Below are 22,855 nucleotides of genomic sequence, written 5' to 3'. Positions count from 1 at the left end.
TTACCCTACTTCGCTATTTTCCTTCTTAAAATTTTTTGGTATTCTGTACACAATGGGCAAGCATAGCAGCAAAACTATCATTTTCTGGAGGCTGACAGAACTTTGTAGTGTTTCTGTGCTTGGTTTGTATAAATATTTCAGGAACACCGCTGGCAGAATTGTGGGCTGAAAGTGTAAAATGGCAACATAAAGTGAGGGTTTCACCACCAGAGCAACGATCCCCAGAAGCCGTGTGAACCAGGTGATAAATAATGAAGCTGTATGAACCAAGTGATAAATAATAAGTTTATTTCTCAGCCCCCTGCCGCGCAGCCTAGCACAGGCCGCGTTACCATGGTGATGGAGCGCAGCGAGAGCCAGGCCCCGCCCCCTGCTCCCGGCCCCGCCCTCCGCCTCATTGACCCGGCGAGAAACGCGCCGCCGGAAGCTCATTGAAGAGGAGGCGGGCCTTACCAGCTCTTAGCCAATCACCACAAAGCATCCTCAAGACAAGCAGCGGTTGCAGCCAACGGCCGCCCGCGGGCTGCGCGCTGCGGCGGCTCCGCGGGGAGAGCTGCTACAGCGCCCAGCGCGTACCCGGGGCGCATCGGCGCGGCTGGAGGGAAGGGGGGCGGGGCAAAAACGAAGCGATGCTCCTAGCCCGCCAATAGGCGCGCGGGACGGGCTGACAGGCACGCGGCTCGCCCAATGGACGGGCGGCGGGCGTTAAAGGGCCGGCGGCGCGGCGGGGCGAGGTGGGTGCAGGTGAGCGGCGCGCGGGGCTCCCTGGGGAGCGGGGCGGGCGCCTCTGAGGGGCCGCGGGCCCGGGCCGCTTTTGTTACCGCCTCCCCCGGCCTCCCGGAGGGGCTGCCGGCGGGGGAGGCCTTCCCGGCGCGGCTCCGCGCCCCCTGCCCCATGGGAAAGGGGCTGCGGGCCCGGCGGCCTCCCTCAGGACCGGCCTCCGGCGCTCCGCCAGGCGCTTGCCACACGAACGCGGCTCGTCACGGCCCCAGGGAGGGGGGAGGGATCGCGCCTCGGGGCTTCCAGAAAGCCCCGGGCTTCATCATCGCGTGTAGAGCCTCCGAGGAGCTCGAAATTTTAAAATTAAAAAGAAAAAAAGGAAAAAAAAATAATAATTGGTTCCAGGGTTCCTTCATTTAAAACTTGTTTCTTTAGTCTTGACCTCTGAAAGTTGTAAAAGAAAAAAGCCAAACTATATAGGTATAATAATAATAATTAAAATGAAGGTCAGGTTTATTCTAGAGGGTAATTAAAGCTTAATGCTAACACCAGGCTTTCAGCCCCGGCGACTGTATGGGGTTTGGGGGTTGTTTGGCTAATTCTGGCTGTGGGCTTTTTGTTGTGGCTTTAAACGCCCCGTTTCAGCATGTGCACACAGTGAGGTGTGAGCGAAGGAAACAAAAAGGCAGAATGTGGATGCCTCTGTCGTTCTGCACTCCGCAGTTATTACTGGTCTGTGTATTAATGTTCTGTTCACTTTTGTAATACCTGTTTCATTTCAACACTGACGAGTAGTTTCATTTTCTTTAGTCCCGATATGAGGACCGTCTTAACCTTTGCTTGCTTCTGCCTGACAGGACTGCATCAAGCTCACAGCATCATGCTGCTGTCTTACCTGGGAGCCCTTTGAAAGCTTTCTGTTCTCTCATGATCAACAGCGTTTCTGTTTCTCTGGCCAGCATGTTGCATTTCTACCCAAAAGGTGCAAATATGCAGACAGAATTTTGCATTTGTAGCGAGCCTCGTGCCATGTGATGGGGTGCATGACCAGTCACATAAAGGGCTGTTTGTATCCTATTACTTCCCAGAGATTTCTCTGTCACATAACTGGACTTTTTTCACCTCTGCTCTTATCTTCACATCCTTTTTCTTTGGAAAAAGCTGTAATGTTTTTCCATGTAGAATTATTGCTGAATGTATGCATTTCCATATTTCAGACTTGTTACGTGTTCTTGCCCCTTAAATACTTTGAGCATGTAACCGTTAATTTTCCAGAATTATAAACTAAGTCCCTGAGTACCATCTAGCAATATCAGAAAGCAGAATATTACAAACCCCAGCCTCAGTAAAGTTAATATTTCTTTTTATTTAATATACCAGAAAGGTAAATAGTCCCCAGTAGAGTTGATCCAAATCTGGATGTTAATATAATGTTAAGACAATACATAAACACCACTTGAATTAATAGGAAAATAAACATCTTTAATAAGGCAATATGTTTTCAGAAAGGAAAGAGAAAAGGTAAGATGTGCTTATCGATTAGTCATGAGTTTTAAAACAGGTAGGCTTTGTAGTTGCTTTCAGGAGCTTCTCCCTTTCTATAGCAAAAAAAAAAAAGTCTTAAAGAAAACTACATAGTAAGGGATTATTACATCAGAGGTTTTCAAGAGTGGAAGGGGAGACTGGGCAGGTGATGCAGAGCACCTGGGTGAGCAGCAGTGAAACTGACCTGTAGTTTTTTAACTCAAAGCCTGACCTTTGTTTTTTAACTCAACCTGACGTGGAGCTAAGAGGAAAACTGAGTTCGTCTGTATCTTCCTTATTCATGTAGAATTATATTTAGAAGATAACGAGGATGGAAAAGTGATTTGAAACACCCCCCACACACACCCCAAGTGATTGTGCCTACTTTCCCCTGCCATGCTAGCACTGAGAAATTTAGCAAGGTCCAGGGTTAAAAAGAAATAACATAAAAGTTTTTGAAATCCTGTGATTCCCAATTAGTGGAATGACCAGAACCTTGGACTTAGCCGGTGCTTGCTTTGAGAGGAAAACAGCTTTGATTTGGTAAGAGTCTAATATTTACTTTTTTTTTTAAAAAAAAAAAAAAAAAAAAAAAGACAGTTGAGTAGTACTGTAAGAGTTTGATTTATCCAGTACTTTGGATAGTCTGACCCATTGTCCAATAGCTAGTGAAGTACTTGGATGTTTTCTTAGAATCAAGCATGTGAAATTCTGCCAAGTTCAGTAATCCGAAGTAGGGTTTGACCTTAAACAAAGATTCAGTGTCTTGGTAGTGAAAACTCAGAGAAACTGTCTGCTGTAAGAGCTCTGTGTAATACTCCTTACCTGGGAAACAGGCATACAGGCACGCACACACACATGCGCACACGCACAGTTTCTGAAGTAAACATGAAGTACCTGGCAACAAGAGTTTGGCTCAATCTATTTATTTGTCAATCCAGAATACTTGTTGTATAAACAGTGAAACCTCTAAAAGTATTCTTAATTCTTTCTGTGTATTGGCAACTTTTCTGAAGAACTTACCTGCTGAATGGCTTTTTAAACTTTTTGTTTTGTTTTGTTTAATCAACTGAACAAAAAATAGCACGTTACACAAAATAAAGTTAAGAATTTGATAGATAGGTCAAGAAATTCAATTGCCATAATAACAGAAAAGTACTAACATTGCAATTTGAGTTTGAAAAGCACAGTAAGTACCAAATAAATTGACTTACTGCTAGACACAAGTAAATGTGATACTGCTTCCTTGAATGTCCAAGTATCTTTTCATGGCAACCTTATAATAATGAAGGTTAAGGGAATAGCTTAAAGATCAGGTAAAAGGTGTTAGAAATAAAATATGTAATTCTAGCAGATAGAGTGCTGTGTTGTGGTATAAATCTGACTTTAAACTGCAGAAAGTTGTTTGCTTCTTCTTATATTACAAGTTGTGGCAAGCTGAGTGTATACATTACCAACCTAAGAGCTAGTACATTCTCCAATAATTGTCTTTTTTCAAAATGAATCCATTTTATTTTCAGAAAGGCAGGAAGTTGCACTGTATCTTAAACAACAATAGACAGTTTCCAACTTGCGTTTGAGGAGTCAAAAGTGCCAGGTAGCTGCATGGGAGCACCATACAGTGGTCCATGCTGATGCAGGTTTATGTTCTATGAAATCGATTTGTTCTTGGGACTCAGGGCTTGCATACTGGCTAGCTATTAACCACCAGAAATAAATGATTTCACAGTAGGGATGTGATATATGGAGTAATAATTCGTGTCAAGAAGATGGTTGATATTAATAAAGAAGGGGGAGATGTGGGAGTGTGGCCATGGGGGTTGGCAAGCCCCGTGGTTGATGAGAATATCAGACTCTTAACGATGAGGCCATCAGGAATGTAAAAGAGTTTAGAGGGAACAAAGAAGGAGATGCCATGCAGTCTTGGGTTGCTCCTTTTTCCAGCTATTAAGGCATGGAAGTTGCAGGGTGTTTGCTGTTGCCGGGCAAAGTTGTTTGACCAGTGAAAAGTTGTTTTGAAAAGAACTGCTGTGGAGCGAAGGGTGTAAGAGGGGAGCCTGTCCTCGAGATAAAAAGGCAACACGATATAATGAAGTTACGTCATCAATAAAGAAGCAGAAAGAAGGAATAAAAAGGAACAGGCTAGCAGAACAGGGACCAGGACAGGAACAGGCACATTGATCGCCTCATGAAGATAGGGTTGGCCATACTCAGCAAACTGCTCAGAGAAGCTCGTACAGAAGGTCGCTGGAAATAGGTGCACTGGAGCTGCGAATAATCTCAAGCTGAGAGAAGCGGACCCGCACACACAGCTGCCTCTCGCTGGTAAGCAGTTGCGCATTATGGGGAATCATACGTCCTTAGGAACAAAGACTGTCCTGGTAGCCTTACAGCTTATTCTCCTTATTAACAATCGGACAGTTTATGGGCCTGTAATATGGGACCAAACTGAGGTCAAGGTGTGGGACTCTGCAACTAAAAATGACAAGGTTGCAGTGGGATTGCTTGGCACCTGGCGAGCAGTCTCTGAGGCCTTAAAGAGCCCTGTGGGACCACAGTCAGAAACGTGTGGTTTGCCAGATAGTGAGGGCTCCTGCGGGCTCCTTTACTGATCCGACTGCTATGCCATCGGCCCCTCTGCTGCTACTGCCATCAAAGGCTTTTGCTGTTACGCCCCCTGGTGACCTGGACGTGCCTTTTGACCCAGGCCCTATTGGCCTTGAAAAAGAGATGGATACGCTTTTCTTCGATCCAGGAAGAATGGGATATATACGTCCCAAAGACCAGTTGCTTGACAACTTAAAGCGAGACATATTGTTCGAACGACTAGCCCTGGAATTCTCCGGTGTTTGTAATCAAGAAAAGGAATAGAAAATGGAGACTGATAAGTCATGGAATATATGGGAGTACTTCAACCAGGCCAACTATGCTCCCCCAGTTATGGACATTAATAGTAATAGACTTACTTAAAGGATTGTTTGTTCTGATTGTACATATATATAGGCGTACGTAAAAGCAATGTTCTGTATATTTAGAGTGTTCAGTGTTTGTGTGCGTGTTGGTAGAGCATGGACTCCCCGTGCACCCAGCGCTGTTTACTTGTCTTTTATAAATATTACTAAATTCAGATTGAATTGAGACTTCATTTGTAACAGGGACAATATTTCAACCAGGAAATTTAGTAAAACAGTTTCCTAAATGCAATATTGGAAGAAAAATGATGCCAGTATGCTTACGTGTTGGGTATGAAAGAATGTTGTTTGATACAGAAAACTCAGAAGATTTTATATGTAAACCACTTATTTACAGTAAATAGTGCATAGAAGATGGAGACTGATCTCTGAATGGTGATGTACCTTACCTCCCAACTGGAAAGCTTTTGTGTGATGTACTGATGTGTAAGTTTTAACCAACTTCAGGAGAATAACAGGAGAAAAATACTTAGTAATACAAAAATCCTGCATAAAATCCTATATACGAATACTACATACTTAGTAATACAAGAATCCTATAAAAACCTAGGGGTGGAAGTTATTTGAGGATAAAATCCACTAGTCATTAGTCAGTAGCAATCAAATATATAATCTGAGCGGTGTGCTTCTGGAGGATGGAAGGCAAACTAGATCAATAATAAGCATAACATGAAACTGTAAGTATAGTAAATTATTGCCCTGGTGGGTTTGAAGCCTTTTTCTAAAAGTGGTAGGTTAATGTGATTGAAAAGAAAGTTCATGAAGAATCTTAAGATGAATTTAAGATGAATTTACCAAGCAGTCTGAACAGGAATTGTTATTGATTCTCAGTCTTTTTTTTTGTTTTGGTTTTGTTTTTTGATAATGTGGTCTGTGCTATATTCATCACTGCTGTAACAGTCCCGTGTTTCTCCCAGACTTTCTGCTTCCTTTTAGAGCTGTGCATGATGTCAGGTGTGTTACGAGGTTTTAGCCTGCTCCTCAGCATGAGGCATGGGATTAGCTGGAGCTGGGGTAGAGGCACTGAGCTTTGAACCTGTGGTCACACCTGACATGAATTGAGGTGTTCTACAGTGTGAGTACTATGGAGAAGGGCTTTAACATGGGTGTGTAATGACTTATTCCTAAAACTAGTTCCTATTAAAACTGTGTGGCTTTTGTTTGAACAGTTAGTTCAAACAGCTATTTTCTGTTATTCAGCAGGGTTGCTTCAGTTCTTTTTATGATTAAGATAAGTCAGAAGAACCTCTAAAACTTCAACTTCTAACATATCTGCTTTTTTTTTTTTTTTTTTCTTCACAGAAGTAGTTAAAAAATGTCTCAAATTTCATTTGCCTAAACATTTTGGTTTTGAAGTAATGATGTAACAATTTTAGCTTCTTTTGGAAATGACGTTCAAACTGAGATGTATATGTCAAATTTCAGCCTTAAGCATATCCCAACTGGCAAAACTGTAAGAGCTGAAGGAAAATAGCTGTATTTCTATAATGGAAATACCAACTCAACCTTAACGGTTTGTGACATGGATATATTAATGGATTTATAATTCATATGAGTTTAGAGAAGCTTATCTGTAGCTACTTTATATTCAGAGTTTAACAAAATTGTTTTTTTCTATCAGATGAGCAGTCGGTTCAGAATATGCATTCCTTAACTGGTGATTTCGGAGCCAAGTTCATTAAAGGAAAATACACAGTGTGTATCTTTGAGATTTATTTTGTTTGTTCTTTTTTCTCTTAGGAAGCCTGACAAATAGGAAAAATACTACAAAGTGAAGAGAAAAATCACTTCACAAGAACTGAGCTCTGCTTTCATTGCTAAATTTTATTTGTATTACTAGCTGATTAGTGTCAAATAATCCTTGTAGTCTACTGTGGTAAAATTATTAGGTTAAAGCTGGAAAAAATGAAACAATTAAAAAGAAAAAGAAAAAGTAATTTTAGTGTTCAGGAAACTCAAACTCTCCTTAAGGAAATCAGAAAAAGGAGAGAAGTACTCTTTTCAAAACAACTTAATACAACAATTAATGAGATGAAACGGAAGGCTTGGGAGGAAATAGCAGAGTGTGTAAACGCTGTAGGTGAAGGAGAGCAGAGAACGGGGACAGAAGTGAAAAGGAGGTATCTTGACTGGAGAGCACTCATGAAGAGAAAACGCCTGAATGCAAACATCAAGATGGTAGGTGCTGGGTTTCATCTTCCTTCATCTGATCTAGATGACTCTCTCAATGAAGATATGGATGACAAAATGGGATTTGCAAACGAATCTAGTTTTGAATGGCAGAATATCACTGACTTCAGAGAAGCAGGTGGATCTTTAACAGAAATCAAAGTAGAAGAAGAAGAGGAAGATCCACAAAATTTTGAGGTAAGTGACTGGCATGCATTAACTATATGCAATATGACCCCCTTTTCACTTCAGCGTAGGACATTTTTGCTGTGTTTTTTTCATAGCATCTCTTTCTGTCTTGTCTGAACGTGTGAATTAAAGAAATTGTAGAAGCAGGTATGTTTCAGAAAGATGATATTTACATCTAGCAACTTGCAGCGCTATGTAAGGTTGATATTCCTTGATACAAGTATGTATTTGTACGTTTTCCATTTCTGTGTGTCATAGACAGGAATTATTCCAGTCAGTAGAAAGCAAATACACTCTTGAAGGAAACTGGTTATTTTAATAAGTTAAGTTACTGGAATGGATGAAGGGAGAAGAGAAACGCACCTCTTTAACAAATGAAGTATACATTGCCTGTAGGCACGATTGCATAGTGTTTGCATTTCTTAAAATGGACCCACGGGAGTTGAACATGTTACTTGAATAAATCAATCAGCCATTCCTCTGTCAGAACTGTAGTGTGAATTGCATCAAGCAGCTGTGAGTCCTGTGGGCCTGGTTTCTGCTCTTAGTAACACCATGGCTGTCCTGTCTGGGATAGGCAGCCAACGAGACTGAAATTACATATGTCTGCCTGTACAAAGCTGTAGTTCTGTTCTGCCTGTACAAGTGTGTAGTGCTAATTAAAAAAAGGGATACTTCTTTAGATTGGGAACATCTGAGTCTTAACTCCAATGGGATATGTGCTGCCAAAAATCACGAGAAACTGCTAAATGGTAGGGGAACTGCTGCCTGGCAGCTGTTGAAAGGTGTCTGTCTTCTCTAATACTTAAAGAGTGGCAGTGGCTCTCATTGTCTTGTTTTCTGAACCCATAACTTGTTCAGTTTGCCTTCCATTTGCAGTGTACAAATGGGTCACAGTGATCCCTTGTGTACTATGCGTGTGTAGCACATAACTCCTGCAGAATTACAGCCTTTATGCTCCACCAAGAACAGCGGTGCTAACCCCCTCATCATCTGCATCATAAGTGTTTTTCCAGCAAACACGACAACATAAACTTGGTTGAACAAGCCCTGTTTATTGACCTGCTTAATGCAGTTTGATGGGTTAGGAGCATGTGAAAAATGTCAGATGGTTTTAAATACTGTACAGTGTTAAATGTTTTTAGAAATTAAATCCTTGTGTTAATGAGGGCTGGGTTAGCTTACATACCACGTAGTTCGTGGATCCAGCTGCTCTGATAGATAATTAGTCACAACAAATTCCCAATGGCTTAAGTAAATGTCACTGAGCTATATGAAAAGTAAGAACAACATAGGCTTTCTAGATCCAGTTTTCTTTTCTGTCAGTGGTTCTGAATACTCTAATATCTCTCATGCAGTGTTTCCTATGCTGCTCTTGCATGTCCACAGACAGATTTTCCATTTTTCATGGCTAAGTATTAATTTATAGGTCAAGTGTGTTTCTCTACCTGTGTAAATGGGGAAAAAAAATATTATTTTTTTGATATAACGTGGTTATTTTGTAGAATCTAAGTTAAATATTTCTGGAGTATTTTTAAGGTGGAGAGAGAGACAGAGATCAGGGTGACAAAGCACTGGCTCAGGTTGTCCAGAGAGATTGTGGAGTCTCCTTCTCTAGAGATACTCAGAACCCTTCTGGATGTCATCCTGTGCAGCGTGCTCTAGGTGATCCTGCTTTGCAGGTCAATTGGACCAGATAATATCCAGAGGTCCCTTCCAACCTCAACCATTCTGAGATTCTGTGAAAAATACAGTATCTGTTATTTTCAATGAAGTTGTATGCAACATTATTCTAACATAGAAACTGAAATGTAATTCTTGTGTATTGCATTCGTCTCCGCAGTTTCCTATTGAGGAAGAAGAAGAAATTTTGTCATCAGTTTTGCCTGATTCGAAAAAAGAAAATGACCTACCAGATTTCACCCACATTGAAGAGTTTGGAAATCTGAGCTCTGCTCAAGCTAGGTTAGCCTATGAAGATTCTCACTTGCTTATAAATCTGGAGAAGCAGAAGGTGGAGCTGGAGAAGCAGCGACTAGACATAGAAGCTGAAAGATTGCAAGTGGAGAAGGAGCGCCTGCAAATTGAAAAAGAACGTTTGCGGCATGTTGACTTGGAGCATGAGAGACTTCAGCTTGAAAAGGAGCGACTTCAGATCGAGCGGGAGAAACTGAGGCTAGAGACTCTGCATGCTGAAAAACCTGCCCTGGAAAATGACCTGACCCAAACGGAAAAGCCTGTTGTGCAGCCTCTGGATCTAGAAACTGAAAAGTTAAAACTTGAGAAAGAACGTTTGCAGTTAGAGAAAGAGAGGCTTCAGTTCTTAAAATTTGAGTCAGAGAAGCTGCAGATTGAGAAGGAACGCTTGCAAGTGGAAAAAGAACGTCTGCGAATTCAGAGAGAGGGTCACCTGCAGTGAACTTCTCAACCAAGTCAGTACTAGCGATTTGATGTTTGTAAAATAGAGGTAGTTCTTTTCCTAATACTGAAACTGTCCTAGAGGTTTAATGTTATTCCGTTCAGAGTTGAATGTTGATGTTAAACTTAAAAAAAGAAAAAAAAAAAAAAAAAAGATGGGGGGGGAAAAAAGAATGGTGCTCAATAAGTCAGTGTGCCTACATAAATAAGCTTACGTGTGAAGTTGCGTTTCAGTGTATGAAAACTAAATGTTATGTTCTCTTGTCTTCAGTATTGTGTTGTATTAGTTTGGTGTCCTTGTTTCACAGACACAATTGAGAAGATTGACTGTTGTACTTTTTTTTTTAATGCAGTAACAGTAAGGGAGCATCAGAATAAATCAGCATATGTTCTGAGGGCATGGTGCTGAAGATAGCCCACACAGTAAATAGGTATAATTAGGCAGAACATAACACAGAGTCATGTGATTGATTCATTAAATTTGATTTCCTCTTTTTGTTTTTTTCTACTTCTCCAGCTGAAAGAGGAGTTCAGCAATTGTCTAAAAGTTAAAGAAGTATAGGCTAAATCCACTACAGTGGTGTTCACTGTTGTTTCATGACCTGAACTGAATGGGAGTGTGGAAAATAGTATTATTCCTTTTTACATAAAGTATTCATACCAGATACAGTTACACATAACCATAGTTACCGTAAGCTGGACTGTGGGCCTGTCAAGTCATTAATAATGCTGCATGGAGCATCCTACACCTGGATTAGCAGCACAGGGGCTTAGTAGCAGGATGTAACTGTTGTCTGGTCAGTCCCCTAAAGTAAAGCAACTAGACCTGGCTTGTTCCTTCAAAGAGATTAACTGACAATGGGAAGCCTGTGAGTGGAGGCTGAACACAGGCTAAGGACTGCTGAGCTTGAACACTAAAACTTTTGATACCTCAGTGCTGCCCAGACAGAACTGGTTATGTCTGTGAGACAGCTTGAAGAACCTTCTATGGCTGATGCCATTTACCATGTTTTAGTTAGTCAAACTGAAATGGTCAGTACTGATGGCTGTCACTATTTTTCCATGTACAAGGTATTAATTTAAAAGAAAAAAACAGGATTTCTGTTATTTCATATATGTATCTGTAAATCACAGCTGAGCCAGACTTCAGATTACTCATCTTTCTGTGAGCAACTATCTTTTTTGACTCCATTTGACACTTAGGAGTATGGGAATACTAAATCTGAATATACATGGAGTGACTTACGTGGATTCTTGTGCAAGTAAATATATTTATATCACTACAGGATTACTTTTATTCTGCAAAGAAAATGTTATTTTTTTATTACTGAAACAAGTGTGCTTCTACAGTGAAAATAAATTTGACTACTACAACCCAAAATCACTCTTGAGAGTTTCTTTACAGCAGTATATGAAGAGAAAGATGGATACTAATATTGCAATACCCCAAAGTTGCTGGTGCCTGTAAGTGGAAGAGACGAGGCATCTCTGAGTAGGACTCAAACCAAGCAGCACTTAATTGAGAAAGGAAAAAGGAAGGAGACGCAAGCCAGCTGGATAGCAATGCCTCAGGGAGAGAAGTATCTGAAATTGTTCTTTGTGAAATGAAGTGAGGACTTCTCATCTCCCTGATGTGTCAAAAAAAATTATATTAAATTGTTTTCTGTGGTCATCTGTCAAAGTTTTTCTCTCAATATGAAGAAATAACTTACCTTCTTTCAAAGCACAGGAGAGGCAGAATTAAGAAAATCTGGGGGGTTGCTTAGTGCGTAGAACGTTTACCCAGGTAGTGGGATAACTTGGATTTCATGATGGCTGTGTCCTAAGGTGACCAACTTCCTTTCTCTGCCAAACTGAGGAATGAGGGGCAACGCAGCCACCAGTGCATGAGGTGGGGACCCGATGGACTAAGCTGGGACAGAGAATGCTTCTGTGGGCTGGTCTATGAGAGGCACTCAGCCAGAGAGGAGCAGATGTGGAATCTGGCTCCTGTTGGGAGGGAGTTACTACTGTTGCTCAGTACCAGCGCTGCTGTCTTCACATTTTACTCCAGTTGAATGACTTAACCATTAAAATAATGGTTTGTATTTTACATCGGACATCTTCTAAATCATGCCTTAAGAGCATTTTTTTTTTTTTTTTGGGGGGGGGAGTTGAGATAAATCTGAATGATTATTTTTTCATTTCATAAATTCGAACGCTTCTCCAAATGTGAATAGAGCAGTATGTAAGCGATTATGTCCTCCCAACAACTGTCTATTCAGCCTCCTAAGGAAATGATGGATCCTTTGGTTATACAGAACCTTTTGGAAAATACTGAATGATGAAATTAAGTATCGTCATAAATCATTGAAAATACTGTTTCAACAAAAAATGCAGAGCAAATTACAAAGTTTAATGCAACGATTTTCTAGCCTGCTTTTTTTTCATACCAAAATTGCAGTCATTTTGTAATTTTAATTTAAATGTCTTATTTTCAAATACTAATCTGCAATCTCTTAAAACTTAATTGCCTCATTTACCAAATTGGGCTCTTGACAGCAAAACCTAAGGGCAAGGTTTAGACCACATAGATGTCACCAAGGTCAAGACGTACACATGAACTCAGTTCCTATGCTAGATAAATTTGGACTCCTGCTTACAAGAAGAGCCTGTGATTATAAGTAATCTGAGTGACATTCCCAGACTGGGAACGACTTTAAGACGAGGGAAACAACCTGCATACTGAGGAAAAGGCAAGTATTGGGGTGGGGAGGGAAGGAGAGGGATTTTCACAATACACTTTGGAGACAAACTGACTAATGCTTAACAGTATTATAAAATAAAATGGAGAAGCTCACACACAGGGCAAAGTCGTAAATGTGATCCCCAAGAAAAGCCCAGCAGCCAATCTCTGAGTGGGGACACCTGTGAGAGCATGGTAGGATTCAAAGTCAGCTTCATGTCCTTGAGTAGGCTGCCCCACATTGTCTCCAGGACATTTAGAACAATTTCACTGGGCATGAAAGATGGTGCAAGCAATACTTGCACAAAGTATAAAATATTTATTAAGACAAAAGATGATTCAAATTTAATAAATAGTCAGACTAAGCATTAGCATCCTTGTTACCCCAAGGAGACTTTGCTAGCTCAAAGAGGAAGGGTCGTCCTCCAGGGCTCCCTGGAGATCTCTGATAGTGCTGAGTTGCTGCTTTCCAACTTGTTTGTTTGGCTGTTTATTTCATTTTGGGCTTTCTTAATCATTCCATGTTGGTAGGTTTTTTGCCTCCTAAATCTTCAAATTGCTGCTGATGCTATCTTAACAATCCTACCTCCGTGTATTTTTTTTCCCTTATCTTGTTTGACTCTTCTCTACAAACTTCCTGAGATTTCTCTCTCAACTTTGCAGTTTTCTCATCAGCGTGAGCTGAGGGTAGGCAGTTGTGCTGAGCCATGGATTAAAGACCTGACAGAAGGCTGCACGTCTACCAGAAATTTGATCTGATAAAAAGTCAGAGGAGGTCCAATCTCCCTGATAACTGTCCTTGTGGTCTTGCAGAGCTGAGCTCCTGACAGACCAACCTGTGGTGCACAGAGCAGTTCTCCAGCACCGACTAGTGGAGTTAGGAGCGATGTGACTGCTTAATGGTGTCATTGTCACTGCTGCTGCTGCTGCCTCTGGGACAACAGCAAGACTGGGCAAAATGAGGCAAGGCAGTACCACTTTCCTCAAGCTGCATTATGTGCTGGACAAAACATCTTGGTCACTGGCAGCTCTGAAATAGTGTGAAGGGACCAAGAGGGAAAGAAATGTTGAAGCTTGCATTCTTGTGAACTTTTCTGAGTGGAGAATGGGTCTCTCAGTTACATCAGGCAGTTATCCAGTGGTCTGCTAGTAGAAGTTGCCAAAAATACAGCTACTACACCAGCTCTTTGAGTAATCCAGGAGTGCATGTTGTTTGTATGTCACATCTGGACCTGGACAATTATCTGCCAAGTGCCCTTTCAAAGTGTACGAATTACACTCGTACTATGTCCCCCTCAGAAAACAAACAAACAGACGAACAAAACGTAAATCTTTCAGACAAAATCCTCCTCTCCTCATCTGGAAAGGGGCTGGTAAATCACATTGGTCACTGGAGTAGGTATCAGGCCCCAGGCAGAGCTGAGATGGGGTCCTGGCAACGGACAGAGAGGGGAGAGGCCCAGTAAGGCCTGGTGGTGCCCTCAGGACCCTGACAGCACCTCACAGCACGCTCTAGCAATTGTCGTAGCATGCTGGATGGCCTTCTTGTAACACTGGTTGACTGAAATGATAGTCAGCCCCAGGATCAGTTGACAATAACACATCACACTGTAAATTTTTGCCTATGGTGTTCAAATAGCATCTCATACTGCAAGTTCTGGTCCGGCACTTGACTTTTTGCTCACCTTTTCCATCACTTGTGCTAGTGCACTGTCTAAATGTTGGCCTCTTCAGGACAATGTTCCTTCCGAGAGGCTAAAACTCCTGGACAAGCAGCCCCTCTGGTGGCAAGTGCATGTCAGGGGAGTTTAACCTCCCTCACCTATCCATCCCACAGCACGAGCTAGTAGACTGAGAGCAGCAGCAGCAGCAGCTACAAGCTCCTACAAAGCTGGGTGTCACTGGAAGTCTAAATCCCTGCATCACTCAGGCACTGCTGAAGTTTGATGCTGACATTAAGATAAAATGTAAATGAACCAGGTTCTTGCACATGTTGGCTGGTTTATTTTGCACCAGTGACCCAGAATGTTTGTAGCTGGTTTCATGACTACTAAAAGATTTTAATACAGGCTTAAAAATTTTATTGCATTTTAAAATAAATATCCAACCTATTTTTTCCAGATAATCAACTTATTTGAAGAAACAGGTTCAAGGCAATAAGAGAGGGATGGCAGGGGAAGAATGCTTTCAGTACTGACATGGGGCAACTTCATCATTTCCTCTTATTCTTTTTTTTTTTTTTTTTTTTTTTTTTTTTTTTTTTTTTTTGTGGGGAGGCTAATTTATAGCAAAATGATGATTTTTCAAACCACTAGTTATGCCACCAGAGCTTTTGCCTCAGTGTCACTCTGTGATCTGGCCATTTGTCACTCACACAGCATGAAATTGGAGTTTGGGGAGGGAGCACTGGGTGCTCACTCCTGATCTCATCATTTTTTCTTCCTGGTCTTTTAAAGCAGGATGTCCTGGTTCTGGGTCATGGTTATCATGCCAATGAATACACCAGTTCTCAGACATCAGAAAGTGTCAAAACAAATCAAAAAAACAAAGGTTCACTGATACAAGACAAGAAGAAACCCTTTTCATGCACTACACATAATCCTTTAAAACCTGACCTACTTTAAAGGACACTTCATCCCCTCCTTTTACAGTTTATTAAGAATACCATTGTTATTTTCTGTTACAGTTTTACTGTTTTTAATTTCCCTACTTCACACTATCAGTAGTTTTATTCTACACATTAGCAGACCGTGGAATACCTTGCCTTGTTACTTCCATATTTTCTAATTGCAACACTCCATCATTAGTCAACTGGTTCATAATGTGGAAGGCAGAGTTGCTATTTCATTTCATGCTATATAATACAATGCTTCTGGTTCAGTAATTACATTGTGCCAGGCCTGTGATCAATCCTGAGATAGCTCACTCTTGATGGATAGCACCATCAAGGAGTGTATAAGAGTTAAAGGAAGAAGCAAATTTTTAATTTTGCTCCTCTGTCAATTTACCTACTTGAACACTGCTTTTCAGACTGATATTTATCTCACTGAGATAGGAAGAGATTAGAGAAATGAAAACTTAAAGGAGAGAAGTGAAGTTTGAAAAGCATTTTCTAAAGTTTTGGTTTGCAAAACAGGAAAGATATAAATTAGACATTTTTCCACAGAAACCTATTGTGCATCGCTCTGTTAATGGAGTGCAGATCTTTTAGTCACCCGTTCAATATGCTGGAGGAAACCATTACCTGCTTCTCATAACTATTCCAAGGATTATGTGAAATGAGCTGATGGTCTTACTACTACTACTGTTCCATACCAGGCCTGTGAAATATATATATTTCCAAATGTTTTCTGCTTTGTCACAGGAGTGTTCATGAATCAAGGACTTTTCTGAAGTGGCAACCAGCTTTCAAAGAGTCGTAAGATATGGGAAGTGCCTCTCCCTAACAAGGGAAGAATTGCAAGTACAGGCTGCAGGAAGTGTAATGGGGTTGGAAGAACAGCCAGAAACACCTTGCTAAAAGAATAACAGTGGGAAGGGCTGTAACCCTCATGATCAAATGACACCCTAGTGCCCTGAGGTAAAGTTTTATCCTAATAGGGTGGATTTACACTTTTTCTGAAGTATCTTCTAGGAACAGATTTCAGGGACAAAATTTCTGGCCAGACACGCTGTTGCTTTGCTTCAGTGAAGTGACATTCATGTTCTTATGTATCTTGATAGAACTGTATGATTTGATGACAAAAACTATGGATGAGATGTTCTTATTTCTGTAATAAAATTATGTTGTTCTCATTGCTGTTTGACTTTTGTACAGGTCTGCACCTCAGGCTTTTCAGTCTCACCTCCTACCTGCCATCCTTTCAGTATCTCATCCTTCTGCCAAGATCTAGCAGTGAGAGCCCCCCACTCAGAAATGACAGAGTTAAAAATGCTGCAGAAACTGCAAGATCAGGTACCCTGAAGAAGGTTTGTTCATCTGACCGTGCCTAAATGGCAAAGCAACCTGAGGAGGAGGTGTCTGCAGAATGACGTATTAGTGTCAAGGTTATCTTGTACCCAATACATTGGAAAGGCTTGAGGCTCGGCATTCAGTCACAGAGCTGGATGGAAGTTCAAGGGAAAGAGGGCAACAGGAGGACTCGATTACTAAGGCAGGTAGTATACACCTTACTGTGACAATGGATATTAAAAAGCTGAAATCACTAATTGTGGAGTGATCCACCATAAAGATGACCCCCATAAAGTTACTGACAAAAATGTATACGCATTTAGCCAGGGGCCCCCAAGTTGGAAGGACAAAGACCATGATAACAAACTGACCTTCCAGGAAAGCAGAAGTCAGCAACACCTATTCCAGTCCTACTCCACTTTTGCAGCTACAGGTATAAAGATTAACTCACTATCTACCCCAAACTCTGCAAGAGCCTCTCTGCACAAGAACTTCCCTGCAAGAATGCCCAGGACAGACTGGATGCCTCACTGGGGATGCCTGGCTGACTCCAGGCTCTGTGTCATGGGTCATCTCTGAGGCAGGATTTTTTTCATCATCAATTAACCTTACTTCTAGGAGCATTTTGGTGAGAGTCCTGCTGCTAATGCCTCACATAATATATACAGGCACACATATGGGTTGTTTTATTGAAGCAAAGCAGTGGTGCAACTGGCCAGAAATTCTGTTCCTGAAACTGGCTTCCAGCAGGTGTTTCTGACCTGAAGTATTCACTTTCTTCACTTGTCTAAATTCTCTAGTAACTTGCAATATATGTGTTTGCATTACTCTTGTAATGTGTACTTGCTTTCCTAGTAGTAATTTGTTAATAACTTGTGGTACGTATGTACTTTTACAAGTAGTAGTTTGTAATAAAAGAATAAGCAGAAACTCTGTGTCTTTGTGTATTATGGGCTCCATCAAGATCATGATCTTTGTGCGCCCACAGGTGGGGTGACCCTCATTGTTTGTGATTGTGACCGTGACCACTACATTATGATACTTAGGAAGGGGGAGAGGGACATGGCAAAACTGGACAGCAGATGAAATGGTCCCAGGACACAGGTGAGCTGCCTGGCCCCACGGCCTCCTCCTCCTGTTCAGGGTGATACTATACAGCATCACTTTGTTTTTTCCACTGAAGCAGCTGTTCCAAGCATCCCGCATGTGATGGGGGCCAGTATGGCCACTGTAAAAATAAAAGAACAACACCATAAAAGCAACTGATCAGGAATTGGAGAGCAGAGCTGGAGCCTGGAGGTGAATATCAAAGACACAGGTGAAGGGCAAGAAGGTCAGTGACTGTAGGATTGATAGCATCTTCTCCTCTTGGCTTTCCAGGACTAATATGCTTTTCTATCCATTCATGTATTCAATTGACTTTTAAATGAACATGTCACTACTACTTTATACCCACTTTATTAATGCATAGGTCTTTTGTTTGGCAGACTGCAGGTTGTTTACAAGCACAGAAAACTGCTCCACTGTAGAGGGTTCAGGAGAAATGCTGTGAAGCTATACCAGGTGATTTGTCCCTCCATCGCTGGTATGCATCCTTCTGTACTACTGCAGAAAAACAGCAGTTGAGAAAGCAAAAAGAGCAGAAAAGGTGGGAAAATGAACACACAAAGGTGAAGAGAAGAACTGTGAATTTTCTTCAGCCTGGGTTCTGACGTGCTCAACAAGCACATTTTAGTCACTAGCACCTGGAGCACTTGCAGTACTGAGGGCTACTGGGCTATTCCTCCCTGGGGAGTCTTGCTGTTTGGATGTATGGGAGTTTCTGCTGCTTTTACAGACTTGCCCAGACAGGAGCATGGCTGCTTTTAGATGTGTGCAGATCTCCCTGGCACACTACCCACCCTAGGGCTGTCTAGTTGTGCACTAATGGCTTTCTAAATGACTAACACCAGACTATGCCTAAAAGAACTAGCACTGTTGCAGTTACAACTCGGGGCTGGAAAGATCTTTGGTCCAGAAATATAGTGGAGAAACTGGACCAATCCAGAATGGTGTCTGGGAAAGATCCTACTCTATTAAAAAAACTAAGGATTATCACCTACCTTAATTTTATAGACAAACTAAAGGTTGTCACCTACCTCTGAGCTGCCTCACACTGAAAAAACAGCATTTCTGTCTAGTGAAATGTGCATTGCCACATCCTATTCTAAGAACTGATTTGTATTTAACCTTCAATTCATATTCATATTTTTAAAATTTTTTGGCCATAGAGCATCTTGATAAAAAAACACTTTCTAGAAGCAGTTCTTTCAGAGGCAGAAGTGACAATGAAGACTTGCCCTGCTTCATTTTTTTTTTCACAAAAGGATCTTTTCTGTGCATCAAAGTGCACACTCCTGCTCCTCCTTCTTCCTGGGTCCTGCCAGCTTCCCTTCCTTCAAATTGTTTTCCCATCTGCAGTATTTATAATAACTGCAATGTTTCTGCAAGAAGACAAGCCTGTTTATTTTGGAGGCTGTACTCAGAAACTTGTCAATTTAGCTGGACTGTTCTCTAGAAAAGAAAATTCAGCCTATTAGAAGATGCCAGCTTTTATTCAGGATGAGCAAACTCATTCAGATAATGAGTCCCTTGTGCCCTCTTCACACTGTCCCTTTTGATATATGACCATTGTTAAGTCTGAGTGGCTCATATGTTTATTCATTTTGTAGAAAAGAGTTATTTTCTGTAGAACAAAAATCTTTCTGGGAAAGACAGAAATCGAGCTCTCAGAACTTCAGTTCATAGGTTTTCTTCCAAGAGTTCAGAAAGAGTTTAGGGGAAGCACAAAAGCAGTGAAAGTGGAGTAGATTTTGAAAGACCTCCTACCAAACCTCCTCTGCCATTGCCAAACAGAGGGGAATGACTTTTGGATGGACTCTATCTGTCACCATCCCTTGGGGTCAGCAGGACCCTCTATATGGCACAGATTGTGGCAGGAGCATGGGTCTGACTGACCCATGCTGGGTCCCACTCCTAACCAGCATTGCACTAATGTCCAAGTGTGTGTGTGGGAGTGTATGTATGTGTGCATATAAGCCAAAACAGGTTTAGAAGAATATAGGTTCTGATGGAGATGGACACCATGGACCTGAGATAGGAGCCTGAGGGTGGTGCAGATGAACACATCTCCAATGCATGGTCTTGCCACTACCCAGGTACATACTACATATCTGAAGCATGTGGAATTTTTGGCTGGGAGGGAAGGAGGTTGTTGTTTTCATTTATTAGCCTTGCCCAGTGTGGCACAAGAGGTTTGGTCCTGTGGCAGAGGGTCTTCCATCTACTGCACAGCCTCCCCAGCATCACCCCTGCAGTGTTGGGAACTGGATCTAGAGAAGAGAAAAGGGTTGGAGGGCAAGGACAGTTGGAGAATTTGGAGATGCTCCCAAGAAGAAAGAAAATTTACAATACCAATAATTCCTAAGAAAATTTAAAGTGCTTATGGCTATCCAGTGACCAAGAGGACACCATGGGCAGTGATTCAAAGTTTCCTGAGCCAAAAATAATAAGGATTTTTAAAAACTTCTTTGAGACTGAAATAAGTCTGTTGCTAAGAAGTGTTCATACTGACTATCCAATCTCATTGGATGAGACTGAAATAAATAGGTTTCGGGCTGAAAGCATTCCTCAGAAGTAATGATGGGCTTGCCTGGTAACAGTGTCAGAAAATTAGGGGTGCACCAAGGAAAAGGAAATCATTCAACCAGATGGGGAGGTGCCGCTAGCTGCTCAGGCTAGCTGCATAGCATGCTTCCCTGACAGACAATTTCTTGTCTAAGGCCTGGAATATGGGGCTGCCCTGGGGTGGGTGTCTGAGACAGGTGAGCAGATGCAGTTTATGTGGCACAACTGCTAACTTCACTGCTCAGAGTTAGTTTTAATTGGATATCTCAAAGTGGATAACAGAAAGCAAATTTCAGTACAACAGATACAAATGTGGAGCTTTGAATACCGCCCCCCCCCCCCCCCCAGGGGAACTGATGTCTTCCGATTAAGTTTGTTTTCTGTCAGTGTGTTTGTTTCTTCAGAATGTAAATTCCACTCCAATCTTTTAAATCTTGCATTTCTATACAAAAAATTTATTCTAGCCATATCTCCTCTATTTTCCATTGTTATAAGAAAAATCAATCAATTTCAAACTGATGTTATATATATATATATATATATATTATTAGTTAGTGTAGTGAAAGGGAAAGTAGAACAGAAGTATCCTGTTCAGATTTCCCAAACCTCGTGCACAGTGATTGCCTGGAATTTCTGCAAAATACACGGATTTTTTATGATGGTGGACAAAGGGAAAAAGCAGAGACTGAGCAAAAAGAGAAAGAGGGTATGAACACTTTTAAACAAGTATTAAAGGAAGGGATAACAAGGGATTTGTGAGAAATAAAATCAAACACACACACACCAAAGTCTGGATATTTTAATCTAGAATTTTGGCTTGTTTCTTACGAAAATCCAACCTTTGGTGGTACCACTGTGAATTTCTGCAGTCGTTTGATTTGTTGTTATATTGGTAGGAATCTGCAGGGACAAACAAGTTTACTAGAGCTGAGCATATTTGCGTCAGAAACAGAAAAAAATGGCTCAAATCAATTCTCAGTGTACTTCCCTCCAGTGGCTTCCTATACATCTGCACCAAAGTTTGACATGCTGCCAGGATGACTCAGCAGAGTTAGAAATGGACAGACAACCTCACCACAAAAATACCAGGTGGTTCATCTCTTCAGAGGCACAGTAGAGGAAGCAAGAGCCGTGAGAGAGAGAAAACTGAGATAAGCTCTTCGGCGTAAATAATGGCTGATGCCACAACTTACTGGTGTGATCTGGGGGTTGCCAGCCCTGCTATTGCCTATGCAATGTTTTTTCCCAGGGTTACACAGGAAAATTCAGTTTCAAAGGGACTTTGACAGATAACCTTTAGCAGTCCTCACACATTCTGGAAACAAACAAAGAAACACCACCACCACCTCTAAAATAACACCCTGTATATTTTTTGGGGGGGCTGTATTGATGATAAATAAAGAATACCACAGGGAAAAACAAACAAACAAACAAACAAACAACTTTTTGTCCTTTTGTGTGTGTGTGGGGGGATTGTAGGATATAATCCAAAAGAAGTCAAATCAAGAAATGCATCACCAATTATCAAATATACATTTTTTTTTTCTGCCTGAAATGCCAATTCAGAGGGCATACTCACCTACTCATCACATTTCCCAACAAAATTAACAGAATGAGGTCATAGGCCCGCTGGGAGTAGGCAGGGAAAAAGCCACCACATGCTCTGTGCAGCATGTGATGATAACTCACTGCCACGCAGTCGGGCTCGCGTCCCACCTCCTTCTCCTCCTGCATGCTGTGGCTGCCCAGGGCTTGGGTGGCTGCAATGCTCCACAGCCAGATTTGGGGACAAATCCTGCACCAGGGGTCCCAGCAGGGGACTTGGCTTCGTCCTTTCCTTCCCTGAGTGTCCAGCAATGACAGCTGGCTGTGGAGATGCTCTTGCTCTCTGCGGGGAAGGCGATGGGAGATGGGAGTATCTCAGCACTTGGGCTACAGGTGGGGCAGCAAGTGTGCTATGTCTCAGAAGAGGCAAACAGGCAGCTGCACTGCTGGAAAAGGGCAGGGTGGAGGATTTTTCTGTCTCCACCTGTACATACCAGCATGAACCTCTCAGGGCTGCCGTGAAGTTTCCTTTCTTTCTTGCCAAGTTGTTCTTTGCTTAAGAATGTTTTCAGGTATATGAAATATAACTGGCTAGAACTTTGTGCTAACTAAGCCCACAGACGCATGTTTCAAGGGTGACTTTATGTTGGGAAACCTTGCTGTAGAATGAGATATTTAAAAAAATTAATCAATTTAAGGAATTTTAATTAAGGTTTAGAAATATCTGAATGGAAGATTTGTGATGTTAGAGTGTTATAGCAGACAAAAGCAAAACATATGAATTACAATCCTGGATGCAGAAAATAAATGCATTCAACCTTGACGAAAAAGACCATTTTTAAACCGGAGGGCTTGCAGCAAAAACATCTAGGGATCTAGATTTTCTTTCACTCATTGTCTTTAAGTCAATCCTCAGTGGCATTTGAAACACCAGCACCAGCATGGGAAGTCCTGCAGCACATGGCATATGTGCAG

General features: G+C 41.6%; 1 protein-coding gene across 3 annotated transcripts; it reads left to right on the top strand.

The window, feature by feature from the left end:
* Positions 1–605: 605 nt before the first annotated feature.
* On the top strand, positions 606–11,423 carry MSANTD4 (Myb/SANT DNA binding domain containing 4 with coiled-coils). Of its 3 annotated transcripts, none has more exons than XM_082752040.1 (3): positions 606–734; positions 6,957–7,583; positions 9,418–11,423. In XM_082752040.1, the coding sequence occupies exons 2-3, from the start codon at positions 7,122–7,124 to the stop codon at positions 9,991–9,993; spliced, it is 1,038 nt and encodes a 345-aa protein (XP_082608166.1). In that variant the 5' UTR covers positions 606–734; positions 6,957–7,121; the 3' UTR covers positions 9,994–11,423. The 3 variants fall into 3 exon arrangements, with proteins under 3 accessions (XP_082608166.1, XP_082608165.1, XP_082608167.1); XM_082752039.1 differs by having other exon boundaries at positions 640–744; XM_082752041.1 differs by lacking the exon at positions 606–734 and adding an exon at positions 3,435–4,569.
* Positions 11,424–22,855: the final 11,432 nt, after the last annotated feature.

This window comes from Aythya marila (assembly GCF_965140915.1).
Source record: "Aythya marila genome assembly, chromosome: 1".
Classification (NCBI taxonomy): domain Eukaryota; kingdom Metazoa; phylum Chordata; class Aves; order Anseriformes; family Anatidae; genus Aythya; species Aythya marila.
The sequence above is the reverse complement of the archived record's forward strand: the minus strand, read 5'-3'. Positions and strand labels throughout refer to the sequence as shown.

What these genes read in the sequence shown, in the direction of transcription:
- MSANTD4 (XM_082752040.1), top strand. Translation starts at nt 7,122, where the DNA reads ATGAAACAATTAAAAAGAAAAAGAAAAAGTAATTTTAGTGTTCAGGAA. An exon ending in AAGATCCACAAAATTTTGAG is followed by an intron (nt 7,584 to 9,417) that starts GTAAGTGACTGG and finishes TCGTCTCCGCAG; the next exon opens with TTTCCTATTGAGGAAGAAGA.